Source organism: Poeciliopsis prolifica, unplaced genomic scaffold, assembly GCF_027474105.1.
Source record: "Poeciliopsis prolifica strain line A6 unplaced genomic scaffold, Auburn_PproV2 SCAFFOLD007, whole genome shotgun sequence".
Classification (NCBI taxonomy): domain Eukaryota; kingdom Metazoa; phylum Chordata; class Actinopteri; order Cyprinodontiformes; family Poeciliidae; genus Poeciliopsis; species Poeciliopsis prolifica.
In genome coordinates, this window is record NW_026562382.1 from 8,898,414 (window position 1) to 8,913,791 (window position 15,378).

The window sequence follows — 15,378 nt, forward strand, 5'->3', positions numbered from 1 at the left end:
GTTACCTTTCCACACAGCATTGCAGACCATTTTCAAGCCTTCCCACTGGGCAGTCAGGTTTGGAAAAACCCAAAATTTTTAATGTGACCTTTAGTAGCAGCAGATTCCTCAGGCTTTGAGATAATCAGTTAATACTGAAAAATTAGCAGTTTGTAGAAAGTTTACACATCTGGATTTCCATTGAAATCCAGTTTGGGACATTGCCATGCAAACAAGCCTGTACACCACATTTATTCAAGTTTGTTTTATTTTACATTTTGAAACTTGTGCATGCAAAGGTTTACACGATACACCTTGCTTAGTGAGTATTCAGAATTGGCCAAAAAAGGCCAACAATGATCATGAAGTGCAAGTCCATCTTGCAATCATTCCACTGCAGGGTTTCAAGGGGATGAGCCCATGCTAAAGTGAAGCCATTTTCTTTACATCTGGTGGAATTTGTAGACATTTCTATGAATTAGCAAGTGCAGGAAGACAAAATGCAATCGTGAAGTGGTTCAAGTCAGCGACACTTGTGGAATGTGCAACACATGGGAGACCGGTCTTCATGATGACTCCGCCTTCTCCTGTTCAATGGCTGGAACAGAGTAACAAGTTGGAGTTAACCTCAGAATCAAAAGGCACACATTAAAGTTAATTTGAGTAGAACTTACTCTCTTTAGTTGGCAGTGTGTTCTTCTCTTGTGTCTCAGTCTTCTTCAGCTTGGTTTTGTCGAAGGTCGTAACCTCAGCAATGTCGGGTTTGTCAGACATGATTGCAAAAAGCACTAAAACACACAGTCATCATTTTAGTAATTAAGTCAAAACACCTCCAAGTAAAGCTGCACCCTGGTTAACCAAAGTCTGACAATCTTCCAGCTCACACACCTGGCTTAAGAGTCTACTTATTTGACATGGCTTCAGTCACAATACCACACAGAATTGTTCAAAAAGAAAAAGGAGCAAATTAAGGACAAAGTTCTTTTTCAAAAATCTAAAAGAAAATTCTACACACAGAAAAACAAAAAAAAAAAAAAAAAAAAGTCACTTACCAAGCGTGTAGGCACAGTAGATACACCGAAACAAAATCCTCAAAGTCACAGGAACAGAGTGAGGATAAACGGCTCGTTCATTCAATAAATACCGCCCGGTATGTTAATAAACTGTGACGTCACGCCCACTCTGCGTCTGCCAACCAATCACATTTTTTTGGTTTTAAATTATTTATATTATTTAGGATTGTTTGAAACAAATGAATAACATATCCATATCGTAACATAAGCTCTGACAAGTAAGCGGTGTCTTTTTGGACGGGAAAAAAAAAAAAAAAGAGTATTAATTTAGCACCACAAGCTGCGTCTCATTATGTGATTAAAAGTCCGGTGAGTTTCTCCAGACGTCACAAAGTTGTGCAAATCGTCGTAGTTCTAGATGTTTCTTCACGCAGAAGACAAAAAACACCATGAAGAAGTCTAATGAAAGAATTTATGGGTAGGATGGCAGGTTTTTATAATTTTCGCTCTTGCGACCCCTTGTGGACTATGGCGGTAATGCAGGTAGGACACAAGCTGTGCAAAAACTCAAACCTGAAACACTCATCATGATGACAACCCTATTACCCCAGTCTGATATTTTGCATGTCAATGACTCAATGCAATTCTTGGTTTTCTAAAACAGAAAATGACCACTTTAAAAAATGAAACAAATTTTACCGCACGCTTTGATAATAAGGATAATTTGTATTTATAAAGCGCAGTACAATAACCGGTGTTGTGAATTTATACTATACAAATTAAAAATACTGAATTGAAATTGAAATATATGGGTCTGTCTGATGAGCTACAGTAACATCATAAATTGTTTCCATTGTTAATGCAGAACAGGAACAATGGACAAATTAAATGTACAGAAACTATTTTAGGTCACTTGTGTAAGGTTAGCTCAGTGTATGGTTTAACATGAAGTAAACTCAGTCAGTGATTACATATTTGTTTATTTCTTGATATAAAATACTTATTGCCTTTGACAGCCACCCTCTTTAACCTACACATGAAAACATGGTCATGTACAGTACTATCTCCATTTCATCACTTCAAAAGTGCTGTGCATTCGCAATGACATGTACCAAATAATGACATGTTTAAAATGCTCAAACAATTACGAGGTTATTCTCAAGAATTATTACCTTAATCCCTACTTGCTGCTGAAAAACCTTTTGTAAGTTTCACTGTACATAATTTGATTATCCACTTTTACAACACTTCTCAAGTTCTGCCAGAACCAGGGCTCAGCAGCTGCGGTTCTGGGCCACTCCACAACACTTTTCTCACAAAGTCTCCTCCTCAGGCGCAGGAAGTGAGAATGTTGGAGGACAGGTTCGAGCATCAGCAGAACAATCACATCCATATTTTCATCCAGCAGTCTCTGGTGGGCCAGATACATTGCCAGTCTGAACACCCCAGTCTTAACGTAGCCCTCTGTCAAGACAAACAGGGTTTTGCGACTGTTTTGGATGCTCTGTGTAAGGTTGTCCACTAGTGGGACTCCTGGAGGCCAGTCTCTCTCCTCCAAGCACAAAGGAAGAAGTTTATCGCCCTCCTCTTCCAATTTCACCCGCAGATTCATCATTACCCACTCAGAGACACGCGGATCCTTGGTGTCATAAGTCACAAAGATGTCGTAAATATTTTCCTGTGAGGACAAGACTCTGTACCCCTTTAGCTTAGCCTTGACGTAGTGCAAGACATAAGATGCATCCCAGTAAAATAAGCGAGCAACTGTTGCCACAAACATAAAAAAAATAAGAAAGATTGTTGTGAGAACGTACATCTTGAATGCCATATCATCATTGACACATTGATCAATGTCAAAGTATATAAGTGGCTTGTTCCTGTCCTTTAAAGGCATTTCACATCTCACCTCAGATGTTAATTTGGGAATCCTTATTTGTCGTTTTCCAATCCAGACAAGGAACTCCAAAGAATCACATGTACATTGAAATGGATTTTTCTGTAAAAATAAAGTCTTCAGGTTCTGCGGTCTGGGCTCGAAGGTGGATTGATTTATGATAGCCAGCTTGTTGGAGCTGAGGCTCAGAGTCTCGAGGCTTTTCATGCCATTGAAAAAGAAACTTTCCAGGTGACATATCTGATTGTGAGTCAGATAAAGAATAGCCAAAGAGAAACTAGTAACGGTTTTAATACCTGATATGTCAGACAACAAATTGTAACTTAAGTCTAAAATTTTAAGCCGATGGAAATAATTCAGACTGTCCCATGAAAAATCTCTCATTTTGTTATTACTTATTCGTAGTTCAGTCAGGTTGCGAGGGAGCTTTTCATAAACATCATCGGGAATTTTTTCAATTTCATTCCATGAAATATCTAAAACTGTCAAATTAGTGAGGTTGGTAAAAAGAGTCTTATATGAGTCTTCACCTGCTTTCCAAAGAGTTCCAAGTTTGTTATGTGTAAATTGTAGTTCTGCTAAAGATTTGCTGCGCAGCTGTTTTGTTGTTAAAGTGGAAATTGAGTTATGACTCATATTCAGCACTCTCAGGACAGGCAAATTTTTTAGGAAGTTTAAATTATGTGTTACTCCAAAAGATTTAAAATAGTGGGCATTCCAACTGAGGTCTAGCACTTTGAGTTTCTTCAGTTCCTGGAAGGCATTGTCATAAGCCAGATCAATCTTATTGAAGGACAGGTCCAAGTAGGTCAAATTAGGCAGTAAAGAGAACTCTGTGCCATTTAGTGCAGCAGAGAATCCATTGCTAGATAGATTCAGACACGCAATATCTCCATAACCTTCAAATTGCTTTTGTGAAATGAAGAACAAGTTATTTGAACTGAGGACAAGAACCCGTCCAGAGTTAAAGCACTGTTCCTTTATAAGGCCATGGGTTAATTCAAAGGTGAATTCTTTGGGAACAAATTTAACATATGAAGAAACAGAGATGTCTGACCTTTCAACATATCTCTCTACTGAATTTGAAAACTGTTTCTGTGGAGTGGGATACAGCCTGTTTTCTGCCAAATAAATCATTTTCAATGGATGAAATTTGTTGAAAACAGCGGAATCAGCCTGAATAATAAAATTAGTCCCCAAATTCAAAGCAGATAGGTTTCTAATTTCATAGAGCGGCTTGAGCGTGTCCGGTTTAATATTCTGGAAGACCAAACCCTCCATATGCAAGGTCCTCAATGACTGAAGTTTTGAAAACTCAGTTGAAAGAATAATGGTTTCAGGATAACGTTTTAAAGCGTAGTTGAAAGAAAATTCAAGCACTTCAAGCCTTGGGAGGTATAGCAGAAATTCAGCCTTTCCAGTAACTTCTCTGATTAAAAAGTTAAATGAAAGGAGAAGATGTTTAAGCTTCTTCAGGTTCTTAAACCACGATGGATTCAGATACTCCAGGGAGTTTCCCCCCATATTGATTTCCTCAAGTTCAGACAGATTTTCAAATGCATCTTGGTCAATTAAAAGGGAACCGTTAGGGCAAGGCACACAGGGAAATGGAGCATTTTCACATCTGGGGCAGTTCCCTTGTATCTTAAGAAGTTTTAAATTACTCAAGCCAGAAAAATCATCGCTTAATATGTGCTGTATTTTGTTGCAACTCACATTAAGCGTTTCTAAAGACTGGGGTAGTCCTTTGGGAACATTACTTAAGTTGTTATAAGACAAATCCAGATTTTTTAATTTGGTCATGTGGGTAAAACTGTTATTTTGGATTTTCACAGGTTTGCCACACGGATTCCAGTAGTAACAGTTCTTGGATAACCACAGTTGTGTCAGGTTTGGTAAGCTGGCGAAGCTCGTATGATTCACATTTGTGATGTTGTTGCTGCTGAGCTCAAGGATTTCCACACTGACGGGTAGATTACTTGGAATTTCTTTGAGGCCATTGCCACTCATCTTCAAATCTTGCAGTTTTGTTAGGTTTCTAAGGCTTGCCTTAAAGTCCACTTTCTTGTCCATGTTTGCCAAGTTGAGATTGAGCCTAGTCAGATTCAGCAGCTTGGAAAATGTATCAGCCTTAATGATCTTCAGGTAATTCTTTGATAAATCAAGAGCAGTGACATTACTGGTTATCCCATGAGGTACCCATTCCAGGGCACGGCCACTGCAGTCAAATTGGACCTCAGAGGAATTGGAGGTTGTCACATCACAGAGAAACTGTGCTGTCCAGTGAGGTTTACAGGCAGCAGGCTGGATCTCCAGATGGCAGCACAGACCAAGGAGAAGCAGGTAAATCCAACACTTTGCAGTCTGAAATGAATGACAAAGTCAATCAAATGGTGGAATTAAAGAATGTTATGATGCCTTTATGCAATATGTTAAGCTGAAGAGATAGACTCCTGTTGTAATGAACTTTCCAGTTTTTATTTATTTCCACTCTTTTCAGTAGTAGTGAGAAATAAACTACATAGGTACATATCAATAAATAAGGACACATTTTTCCGAGCCGTCCATAAATATACAATGAACGTCAACATAGCGTCAGTTTAAACCTGTGTGCATTAGGTTTTCTGCTTTTCCTCACTCTCTGTGATGGCACGCAGACCTGTTACCACGGCAACCGACACAACATCCCCATTAACCTACAGTTCAGAGGGTTTTATATTTATCAGATTTCACTGAACTGCAATTAGCTTCCTGCTTTTGGAGCGGTCCCCGATCCGCTTGCATTCACATTGCCTTTGAACTGCATCAGAATTCACTTCAGCCGGACAATTATAGAGGTTCAGGATCGCCGTTTTAAACTGTTTTGAAATTCACATTTGCGTTTACATTCCCTAAAAGATCTTGACTTCCTAGACAAACAAATTAGAGTCGGATTAAAGTGGGCTAAACAGGGCGAGAGTGAACACATCCTATGGGTTTTTAGTCATTATTTATTGTTTAAATGACCTCAGCTTAGATAAGTAAAATCAGTGTAAAAACTGTAAGCATCCTTGGACACTAAAATACGAGCACTATGGACTAACACATTTAAGTCAAGTAAAATCAAATATTTACAAAAACTAAAATTGACCACAATTCATAATTGTGGCTAATTTCTTTGACTTGCCAAACTTGTTTTAAACCAAGTATGTTTCCTGCTTGCTTGATATGACCCAGCCACTAAATGTTGATTCCCAAAAGCCCTAAAATGTCAACTTTGAAAACTTCTTTATGTCTCAGTTTATATGTGCTACATTTGTTCTAGAGCAAACACTCTAAAAGGCAAAATACTTAGCAATAAAAGATAAGAACAGTTTCATTTCTTACTCTTGACTTGACTCTTGTAAGCAATTAAGAATTAACACAAAAACAGTATCATTAACATGTATGACACATTTTTCTGTCACAAACATAAGTGATATAGACAAATGTATTAGTAAAACTCACCATTTTGCATGTTCCTTTAAAACTTCTAAACTGCTTCTTGCATTTGTCTAAAAAAAGTTTAAATGGTATCTATAATGTGAGAATAAGACATATTTTTATACTACTGATGATTTTTTAAAATCCGCATGTTATGAAAAAAGTAATCCTGCGTACTGAAGTCAGATATAAAAGCGGCAAACTGTTTCACCCATTATGACAGGATGTGGGAGGAGTGTAGCCTGTCAATTGCAGAAGTAACTGTAAAACAGTTTCGTTTCCTTGTTTGCAGTTTTACAGAGACACCAGCCAAAATCAACATCAGAAGTGTTTCGCAAAAACTATAAATCAGTTCCGTAGCATTGCAGACAATTAGACAACCATAACCATTCAGGGAAGTGCATACAGAGCTATTATTATGACAGAACGATTAATGTGTATGTATTGTGGTTTCTTTATGCAGAACTAACCCTTTCTGTTGGACCGTTGGACGCCGTTTTACACTGTTTTGAAATTCACATTTGCGTTTACATTCCCTAAAAGATCTTGACTTTCTAGACAAACAAATTAGAGTCGGATTAAAGTGGGCCAAACAGGGCGAGAGTGAACACATCCTATGGGTTTTTAGTCATTATTTATTGTTTAAATGACCTCAGCTTCGATAAGTAAAATCAGTGTAAAAACTGTAAGCATCCTTACCTGATGTTGGTGAGTCTCATCTGACAAATTGTTTCACTCACTAAAGTTCATGGTAAGCTAAAGATCACACAGATGAAAGCTAAAATGAGTATCTGCTCAGAGGAGACAGCATCATGCTTGAATGAATCAAAGCTTCTTTGTTTTCTATCAGAAGTTTGTTCTTTAGAAAACAAGAAAAGTTATCCCCTTAGAGAAAACACTCCTGGCTGGACCGAAACATTTTGCATCTTACGACATGGTGTTGAGGTGACGAGCTTTGAAACTGTTTTCAACGCTTCTGACCATGGCTAATGTGTTGACCCAATAAGGCGGAGCCACACAAGGAAGATGGTATGACAGCGGGGACAATGTGCTGTCAAGGGATGTAAAACCTGGCAAAACATTATGAAGCTCTTTACAGAGATGCACATAGAAAACATTAAAGCAAATACCTTTACATTTTGAAAAGTGTTTCACAAAATGAGACAAATGATTCAATTTGTGGAAACATACATAAAAAAAACACTTGAAACTTCTAGCTGCAGGATAATAAAAATTGTGAAATCATGAAGCCCCTTATTGATTGACAATAAAACAACACATGTATTTGTCAAAGTCCAACAAATATCACTGCTCATTAATATTTACTAGATTGTCATCAACAGTTTTAGACTTAGACTTAGAGACTTAGACTTGTGCTTTATTGATCCCTTGGGAAGACTCCCTCAGGAAATTAAAGTTACCAGCAGCTCACAGGCGAAAAAGTGGCACACAGTAAGTATACACAAAAAAATACAAATTAAATACAAGGTACACAGTAAATGTAATAAGAATATAAATACAAAACAAAGAATATAAATACAACACAAAAGGAAAATATAGCAATTTGGTGGATAGATTGACCAGTGATATGATATTGCACTATATGGTTTGGCCTGATAAGTGTGAATATTTCCAGAAAAGTACAAGGGGTCACTACTCCTTCCCTCTGTCCTGTGTCACCTCCCACCCCCAAATGAGGAGTTGTACAGTCTGAAGGAGTGGGGGACAAAGGAGTTCTTGAATCTATTGGTCCGGCACTTGGGAAGCAGCAGTCTGTCACTTTGTCTTCCTTCTTACTCTGTGCTTAAGATTTTTGTATATGTCTTATTGGATATAGCATGATTATCAACTCTTAAAACATTTTTAAGGTTCTGCCAGAACCAGGGCTCAGCAGCTGCGGTTCTGGGCCACTCCACAACACTTTTCTCACAAAGTCTCCTCCTCAGGCGCAGGAAGTGAGAATGTTGGAGGACAGGTTCGAGCATCAGCAGAACGATCACATCCATATTTTCATCCAGCAGTCTCTGGTGGGCCAGATACATTGCCAGTCTTAACGTAGCCCTCTGTCAAGACAAACAGGGTTTTGCGACTGTTTTGGATGCTCTGTGCAAGGTTGTCCACTAGTTGGACTCCTGGAGGCCAGTCTCTCTCCTCCAAGCACAAAGGAAGAAGTTTATCGCCTTCCTCTTCCAATTTCACCCGCAGATTCATCATTACCCACTCAGAGACATGTGGATCCTTGGTGTCATAGGTCACAAAGATGTCATAAACATTTTTCTAAATTGCTAAAGATCTGCTGTGCATCTACTTTGTTTTAAAAAATTTTTAGGAAGTTTAAATTATGTGTTACTCCAAAATATTTAAAGATGTGGACATTTTAGCACTTTGAGTTTCTTCAGTTCCTGGAAGGCATTGTCATAAGCCAGATCAATCTTATTGAAGGACAGGTCCAAGTTAGTCAAAATAGGCAGTAAAGAGAACTCTATGCCATTAGATTCAGACACGCAATATCTCCATAACCTTCAAATTGCTTTTGTGAAATGAAGAACAAGTTATTTGAACTGAGGACAAGAACCTGTCCAGAGTTAAAGCACTGTTCCTTTATAAGGAGTAAACTCAAAGATCAAATGTTTTGAAGGAGGTTTTATGTATGAAGACATAGAGGTTTTATGTATGAAGACATAGAGATGCCTGACCAGTAGGTATCACCCTACTAAAATTGAAAACTGTTTTTGAGGTGTGGGAAACAGCCTATTTTCTGACAGATAGATAACTTTTAAGAATTCAAGTTTTCTGAATACAGCTGGATCAATGTGAACTATAAAGTTAGTCCCCAAATTCAAAGCAGAGAGTTTTCTAAGTTTATAGAGAGGCTTAAGTTTGTTGGGACCAAAATTCTATAAAATTAAGCCCTCAAATGTTACTTTTTTAATGAATCAAGATTCAAAAACTCAATTGAAAGATTAATGGTTTTGAGATACATTTTTAAACCATAGTTGTAGGAAAAGTCAAGCACTTCAAGCCTTGGGAGGTATCACAGAAATTTAGCCTTCCCAGTAAAACGTTAAATGAAAGGAGCAAATGTTTCAGCTTTTTTGAGAACCATATCTCTACCCGTCAAGTGACATTTAACTTTAAAAAGAAATGACATTTTTGGTGATGTGTTGTCAAATTTTCCTGACCTTGGGAAGTAAAAAGCATGATGACAATCCCCTACACAGCCTCCTGTAGGAACAAATTAATACTGTCTCCCAGAATGCCATTGGCAATTTAGTTTTGGAAAAACACATGTATTATTTAAAAGCTCTTAAAAGCTAAGAATGGTTTAAACACTTGAAACACAGATTATTTCTTTATTTTTACTTTTCAAACCATTGGAGTTGAACTTTACATCAGACAGTGTCTAATCCAAAATAATATTGTCAAAACCATGAACATTTCTACATATAGGAATACATTTTATTTATACTAATTCATTATGTTATTTATGTTATGTTCAGTGCAACCACCTTTTACTGACTTGTGACAAGTGCTGGTTGAAGAAAGGAATGCCAAAATAAAATGTGACCAAGCTGGCGATGAGCATGAGGGCAACATACCAGGCTGTTGTAGCTGTGAATAGCTTTCCAGTGCATTCCTGAAACATTGATTTGCCAAAGGAAAAATGACTAAATTCCTGATATCTTTTGTTTCTTCAAACTTCTATTATTCAGTCCAAAAAAAAAAAAAAATGACACCAAACAAGAGTCAACAGCAGAAAGGCATTGTAAATTGCTAGAGAATATGATTGTAATTGTAACTGTATAACTTTAAAAATTATTGCCAAGGAGCATTGTTGCAGAGAAGAAATAACTGATAAAACATAAATTGTCTTATTTTTGGCAAACTCTACATTGTCATCCCTTCAGAGTGTCTCTTTGAAGAGATTGCTGTACTGTTTGTGGCTCTCGGTAGCCAATACACTCCTGAGGGTGAACCAGAAGTATGGTTGTGCCTGTGGGTTTGTTGGCCACTCGAGCACAGACCGCTTGTACAGTCGCTTTCTTAAGCGCAGATATTTTGAGTTGCAAGATACTTTTTCCAAAAAAATCAGTACTATGACGTCATTTTTCTCATCCATCAGTCTTTGATGGGCCATATAGAAGGCTGTACTGAAATTACCCCCTTGCATGTATTTTTTGGTGAGAATGAACACAGTCCTCTTGCTCTTGTGGATGCTCTGGGAGAGGTTGTCAATCAGGGGACAACCGGGGACCCAGTCTCGTTCCTCCAGACACAGTGTCAATCGGCGATCTCCCCGCTCCTCCAGATGAGGACACATTTCCTTCATCACCCAGTCTGACACAGCAGAATCGTTTTTGTCAAACATCACAAAGGCATCATAGACCTCACTTTGAGAAGACAGGCGGCTGTAGCCCTTGAGTTTAGCCTTGCAGAAGTGATAAATGTACCAGACGTCCCACATGTAGAGGTGACTTGCGATGGACAGAGTAATGAAGCTAAAGAGTAGTGAAGTCATGAGAGTGTAGAGGATAATCGATAGGAAGGAGTGCTGGCAGGCTTGTAAGTCCACTGAGACCACAAGATTACCCTTTTGCACTCCTGGAGAAGCACAGGTAACGTCGATTCCTAATCGAGGGATGGTAACCGTGGTCTTGTTTAGCCAAGTGATGAACCAAGAGGCATTACAGGTGCAAAGGAAATTGTTTTTGTGCAGAAGCAACTGTTCCATCTTCTCAACAACATTATCTGGAAAGCTAGATTGCTCAATGTGCTTGATACGATTGAAGCTAAGATCTAGATATTTTAAACTAAAAGCTTCCTGGAGGAAATTTGGTGTGAGTTTTACGATCTGGTTGTCATGTAAAACAAGTTTTTTAAGAGATGTGGTACAGTTTGACAGCATTCTTGGAACAGAGTTTAGGCAATTTCCACTGAGGTCCAAGACTTTCAGAGATCTCAGAAGTTGTAATTCCCCCCATGCAAAAAAGTACAGTTTGTTCTTTTTAACATAGAGCTCAGTCAGGTTGTCTGGCAGACCACTGAAGACTTCTCTTCGAACTGAACGAAGGTTATTGGAAGAAATGTCTAGAACTCTCAGATTACGTAATTTTTTGAAGTAGTGAATGTATCTTGTGTCCCCGTCTCTCCACAGCAAATCCAACCTGTTGCCTCTGAACTCCAATTTCTCTAAAGATTCACTTTCCATTTCTGTGTTGGTGGAAGTAGAAATCTTGTTGTGATTCATTAGCAGTACCTTGAGTTTTTTTAAATACTTAGTGAAATTAAGCATATGAGTCAAGCCCTCTGATTCAAAATAATGGTTGTTTTTACTTATATCCAAGATGACCAGATTGCTTAACTCTTTAAAAGCAGTTGAGTACAACAGGTCCAGGCGATTTGATGAGAAGTCCAGGTACTGTAAATTAGTCAGATTGCTAAACTCTGATCCATTCAGGCTTTGGCTCATTGCGTTTCCTGAAAGATTGAGGCACCGCAATTCCTTCAGGTTTAAAAACCTTGAATGCAAGAAAAATATGTTGTTTCTGCTCACATCCAAGGTTTTGCCAAAGTCGCTGCATTCCTTCTTGACAAATAATGTAACTATTCCAAGTTCCTTATCTTTGTATTTGCAGCTGCGAGCATATTCATCATATCTGAAGTAATGAATCTCTCTCACTTCCTTGTTCTGGAGCTGATCAGCTGCTGACATGGGGGACCACAGCATAGCCTCTCCCCCGTTGAAACTAAATGCATTTTGAGCATCAGAGGGAGATGATATTTTATTGTCAGACAAACTGATTATATGAAAGCTTTTTAGCTCCATTAAAATGCTGAGGTTTGCCATTTTGATAAAGTTTGTGCCGAGGTCTAGAACTGTCAGATTTGGAAGACGTTTTAAGGGAGCAATGCTTTCTGGCTTTAGTTGCTGAAACACATAACCCTTTATTCTGAGAATTTCAAGAGACATGAGGGAGGAGAAACTGGAGTTCAGTCTAAGAGTTTGAGGATACCTCTGGAGCTCATAGTTAAAAGACAAGTCCAGTTCTTCTAGCTTGCCAAGAAACTTAGGAAAGTTTGTGGACCCGATATCTCTGGCTAAAAAGTTTGATGAGAGATCAAGTACTCGAAGATCCTTTGTGTTAGTGAACCATTCAGGTAATACACATGTCAGAGAGTTACTGTGCAAACGTAACGTTTTTAGTTTTGTCAGCATTTTAAAAGCTCCCTTGCTTATTTTTAGGGGTGCGTTATTTTGGCATGGGGTGCATGGGAAAGGGGAATTGTAGCATCGAGGACAATTTCCACTAATATCTAAAATCTCGAGGTTTGTCAAGTTTTTAAAATCCTCATCAGAGACCTCTTGGATGTTGTTATTGTATAGATACAGCTGTCTTAAACTTACAGGCAACCTATAGGGAATAAAAGACAAGTTGTTTGACTTAAGGGACAGCAATGTTAAGTTTTCCAATTTTAAGAATGCACCATCTTCTATGCCATAGGAAACATTGCAGGGGTTGCGATAATAGCAGTTTTGTCCCAGGTAGAGCACCTGAACATTTTGGATTTCAGAAAGATTTTTCTTAGAAATATAAAAAATATGATTCACTTCTAAACTCAGAAGGACAAGGTTTGAAGGCAAGCCTTTAGGAATGCTATCAAGCTGATTCCCATCTAGATACAGTGCCCGTAGATTCCTTAGAGCAGTAAATGTATCCTCCGCAATCGTCACACTTTTTCTGCACATGTTGTCCTTCGGGCCAATTTTGATGGGTACGCAGTTGCACCTCATGTCGATCTCTGTGAGGTTGTCCAGACCGTGAAAGGAGGTTGAGTTCAGATTTGGAATATGGTTGATGGTGAGAGTCAGATTGGTAGTCTCTCCTGGGATGGCGAAGGGGACGTTCTTGAGACTTCTTTCAGTGCAGTCCACTTTCACCGCAGTCCCATTGTTGACCTCGCTGACATCGCATGGCAGAGTTTTTGGGTAGGAGATGGTACTTGTTTGAATGCCACAACCCAGGCCCAGCAGGGCCCCACACATCTGCACACAAACAGGTGACCTTATGAAAACCTTGCATAGTGCTAAATATACATGACTATTTCAAATAAGTCCAATTTAACATATTCTACTTTACAATGTAAAAAACACACAAGTGGTACATTTTCATTATTTAGCATTTTAGTGATTTACATTTTCATTGAAAACTCAATAGTTAAGGTCATAGAGTTTGTTATGTAGATTCTGATATTTGTCAGTCATTTGTTTCAGTTATTTTAGATTACGGATTACAGATGCAAAAATATACTCACTCACAAAAGATTAGAAACAACCAGTGAAATAATAGTCTGCTGTGAAGTCCATCCAGTACTGTGCAGTACACGGGGATCCAGCATGACATAAATACTGCATGAGATGGAGGCTTTCAGCTCGTGCCTCTGCTGAGGTGTTCTCAAAACCCAGTTTGCTTTATTAGCCACCTTTGTTTTGTTTGCTTTGTTGGTTCTTAAGTTTCTTGTCTTCCACTGAAACACTTGATGTCTTGCCAGTCTCCTCTAGAGTCTTAGTTTTTTCTTCACAATCCTTTCAAGGGTGCAGTTACAACTATTGGTTTTAAATCTTTTTCTTTCACAATTTTTCCTTCCATTTACCTTTCTGTAAATATTCTTGGATACATTGCTCTTTGACAACTTCTTTAGAAAATAAAATTTTTACCTAGTTATGTCAACTGGCTTCTACATGATTGTATGTAAAACGTCTCGTTTTATACACATTTGATGTGACCACCTGAAAGCCATGGTAATCAATATTAACAGAAAGAAATGCTTAAAATATATCACTTTGTGTTAAATTACTCAAATAGTATTTTTAATGAAATTCTGATGTATCATAAATATAAAAGAAGTAACGTATGTCTCACTTACCAGGAGGAGAAACATCTTTTGGTAGGAGTATACAAATGTGGCTTGCTGCTGCTGCTGTCAACACAAGAAGAATGCTGAAAGAGCTGGACTGCAGTCAGCACAAAAGTAAAAACATGAAAGTAACAGGTGGCTATGTAAACCTATTGCGTGTATAATTGGACAGCATCACTTCCCTATTGTTTTAAACCTCAGACATCAAAATTGTCATTCTTGTACATTTTTTTATTGTGGCAACTGTGTTTGTCTTTGTTTTGTCGGCATATTATGTTGAGTGAAAGAATTTAATTTAGTTATAATATAGAGATAAAGTTTTTGACATTTTCTCCAACTACAAAATATAGTGTGGAGAAGAGGTCCAACTCCACAGCTAAATAACTAAATGGTTTCATTTCTCTGAAAGTTGATGGGTGGAAAGTGAAATTGATAGTTAGGATTTGGGTTTGAAAATTTACATTGTAAATGGCACAGAATCTTTTTTTGGCCATCTGTGGCTCATTTGTGGCTTCATGGCTGAACGACCTACACCCTCACATGTTCACATAATGTACGTATTAATTCCTTCAGCCACTGGACAAAACTGAAACATCTCACTGTTTACCATCATAGAATCCACGATCGGTGGTTTTCACTTATTTATTTAATAAATTTTAGGCTAAATCCAATGTTTTTTCTGCATCTGATAAGATGGCCAAATCCAATGTTAGGAAGAAACATTGCTTTCAAATGTATTCTGATTATTGTAGATAGGAATACATGTAGCATTATATTTTTAAAATAAATAGAGCAGTTAAAATGTTCTAATAATTTTCACCCCCATCTCAGAGTAGAAATCTCCAGCTTCTTGAGCCACGCTAAACTTACAACTTTAGATTTGCCAATGCAGTCAGATTTAAAGTTTAAGTGTCAAAAATGATATATCCTAGCTGCTGTACATAACAATTGGCATCTGTATCTTGTATAAATCCATATTGGTTCCAGAGTGTTATTGACATATACTGCTATATTTCAATATATCATATTAAGTTTAAACTTAGTTGTTGAGAGTTCAAAAGAGTCTTTTACGGATGAAGACAAAAAATATTTAATCGAAGCACAGAAAAAAAA

The 15,378-nt window shown here is 37.9% G+C and overlaps 4 protein-coding genes across 4 annotated transcripts; all 4 read right to left on the reverse strand.

Moving 5' to 3' along the window:
• Nucleotides 1-229: 229 nt before the first annotated feature.
• On the reverse strand, nucleotides 230-1,132 carry tmsb4x (thymosin beta 4 X-linked). The gene is made up of 3 exons (XM_055032068.1): nucleotides 1,032-1,132; nucleotides 654-767; nucleotides 230-577 (listed from the first exon to the last, which is right to left on the reverse strand). The coding sequence occupies exons 2-3, from the start codon at nucleotides 751-753 to the stop codon at nucleotides 546-548; spliced, it is 132 nt and encodes a 43-aa protein (XP_054888043.1). The 5' UTR covers nucleotides 754-767; nucleotides 1,032-1,132; the 3' UTR covers nucleotides 230-545.
• Nucleotides 1,133-1,925: 793 nt separating this feature from the next.
• LOC129361303 (toll-like receptor 8) lies at nucleotides 1,926-6,715 on the reverse strand. Its single transcript, XM_055032067.1, has 2 exons — nucleotides 6,373-6,715; nucleotides 1,926-5,250 (listed from the first exon to the last, which is right to left on the reverse strand). The coding sequence occupies exons 1-2, from the start codon at nucleotides 6,373-6,375 to the stop codon at nucleotides 2,173-2,175; spliced, it is 3,081 nt and encodes a 1,026-aa protein (XP_054888042.1). The 5' UTR covers nucleotides 6,376-6,715; the 3' UTR covers nucleotides 1,926-2,172.
• A 1,074-nt stretch (nucleotides 6,716-7,789) lies between these two features.
• Nucleotides 7,790-9,983, reverse strand: LOC129361214 (toll-like receptor 8). Its single transcript, XM_055031958.1, is given in 3 exon segments — nucleotides 7,790-8,388; nucleotides 8,390-8,625; nucleotides 9,948-9,983. Coding segments are annotated over 3 exon segments (519 nt in total). The 3' UTR covers nucleotides 7,790-8,141.
• tlr7 (toll-like receptor 7) lies at nucleotides 9,719-13,417 on the reverse strand. Its single transcript, XM_055032066.1, has one exon. It carries the CDS (start codon nucleotides 13,391-13,393, stop codon nucleotides 10,253-10,255), a length of 3,141 nt encoding a protein of 1,046 aa, XP_054888041.1. The 5' UTR covers nucleotides 13,394-13,417; the 3' UTR covers nucleotides 9,719-10,252.
• Between the last annotated feature and the right edge of the window lie 1,961 nt (nucleotides 13,418-15,378).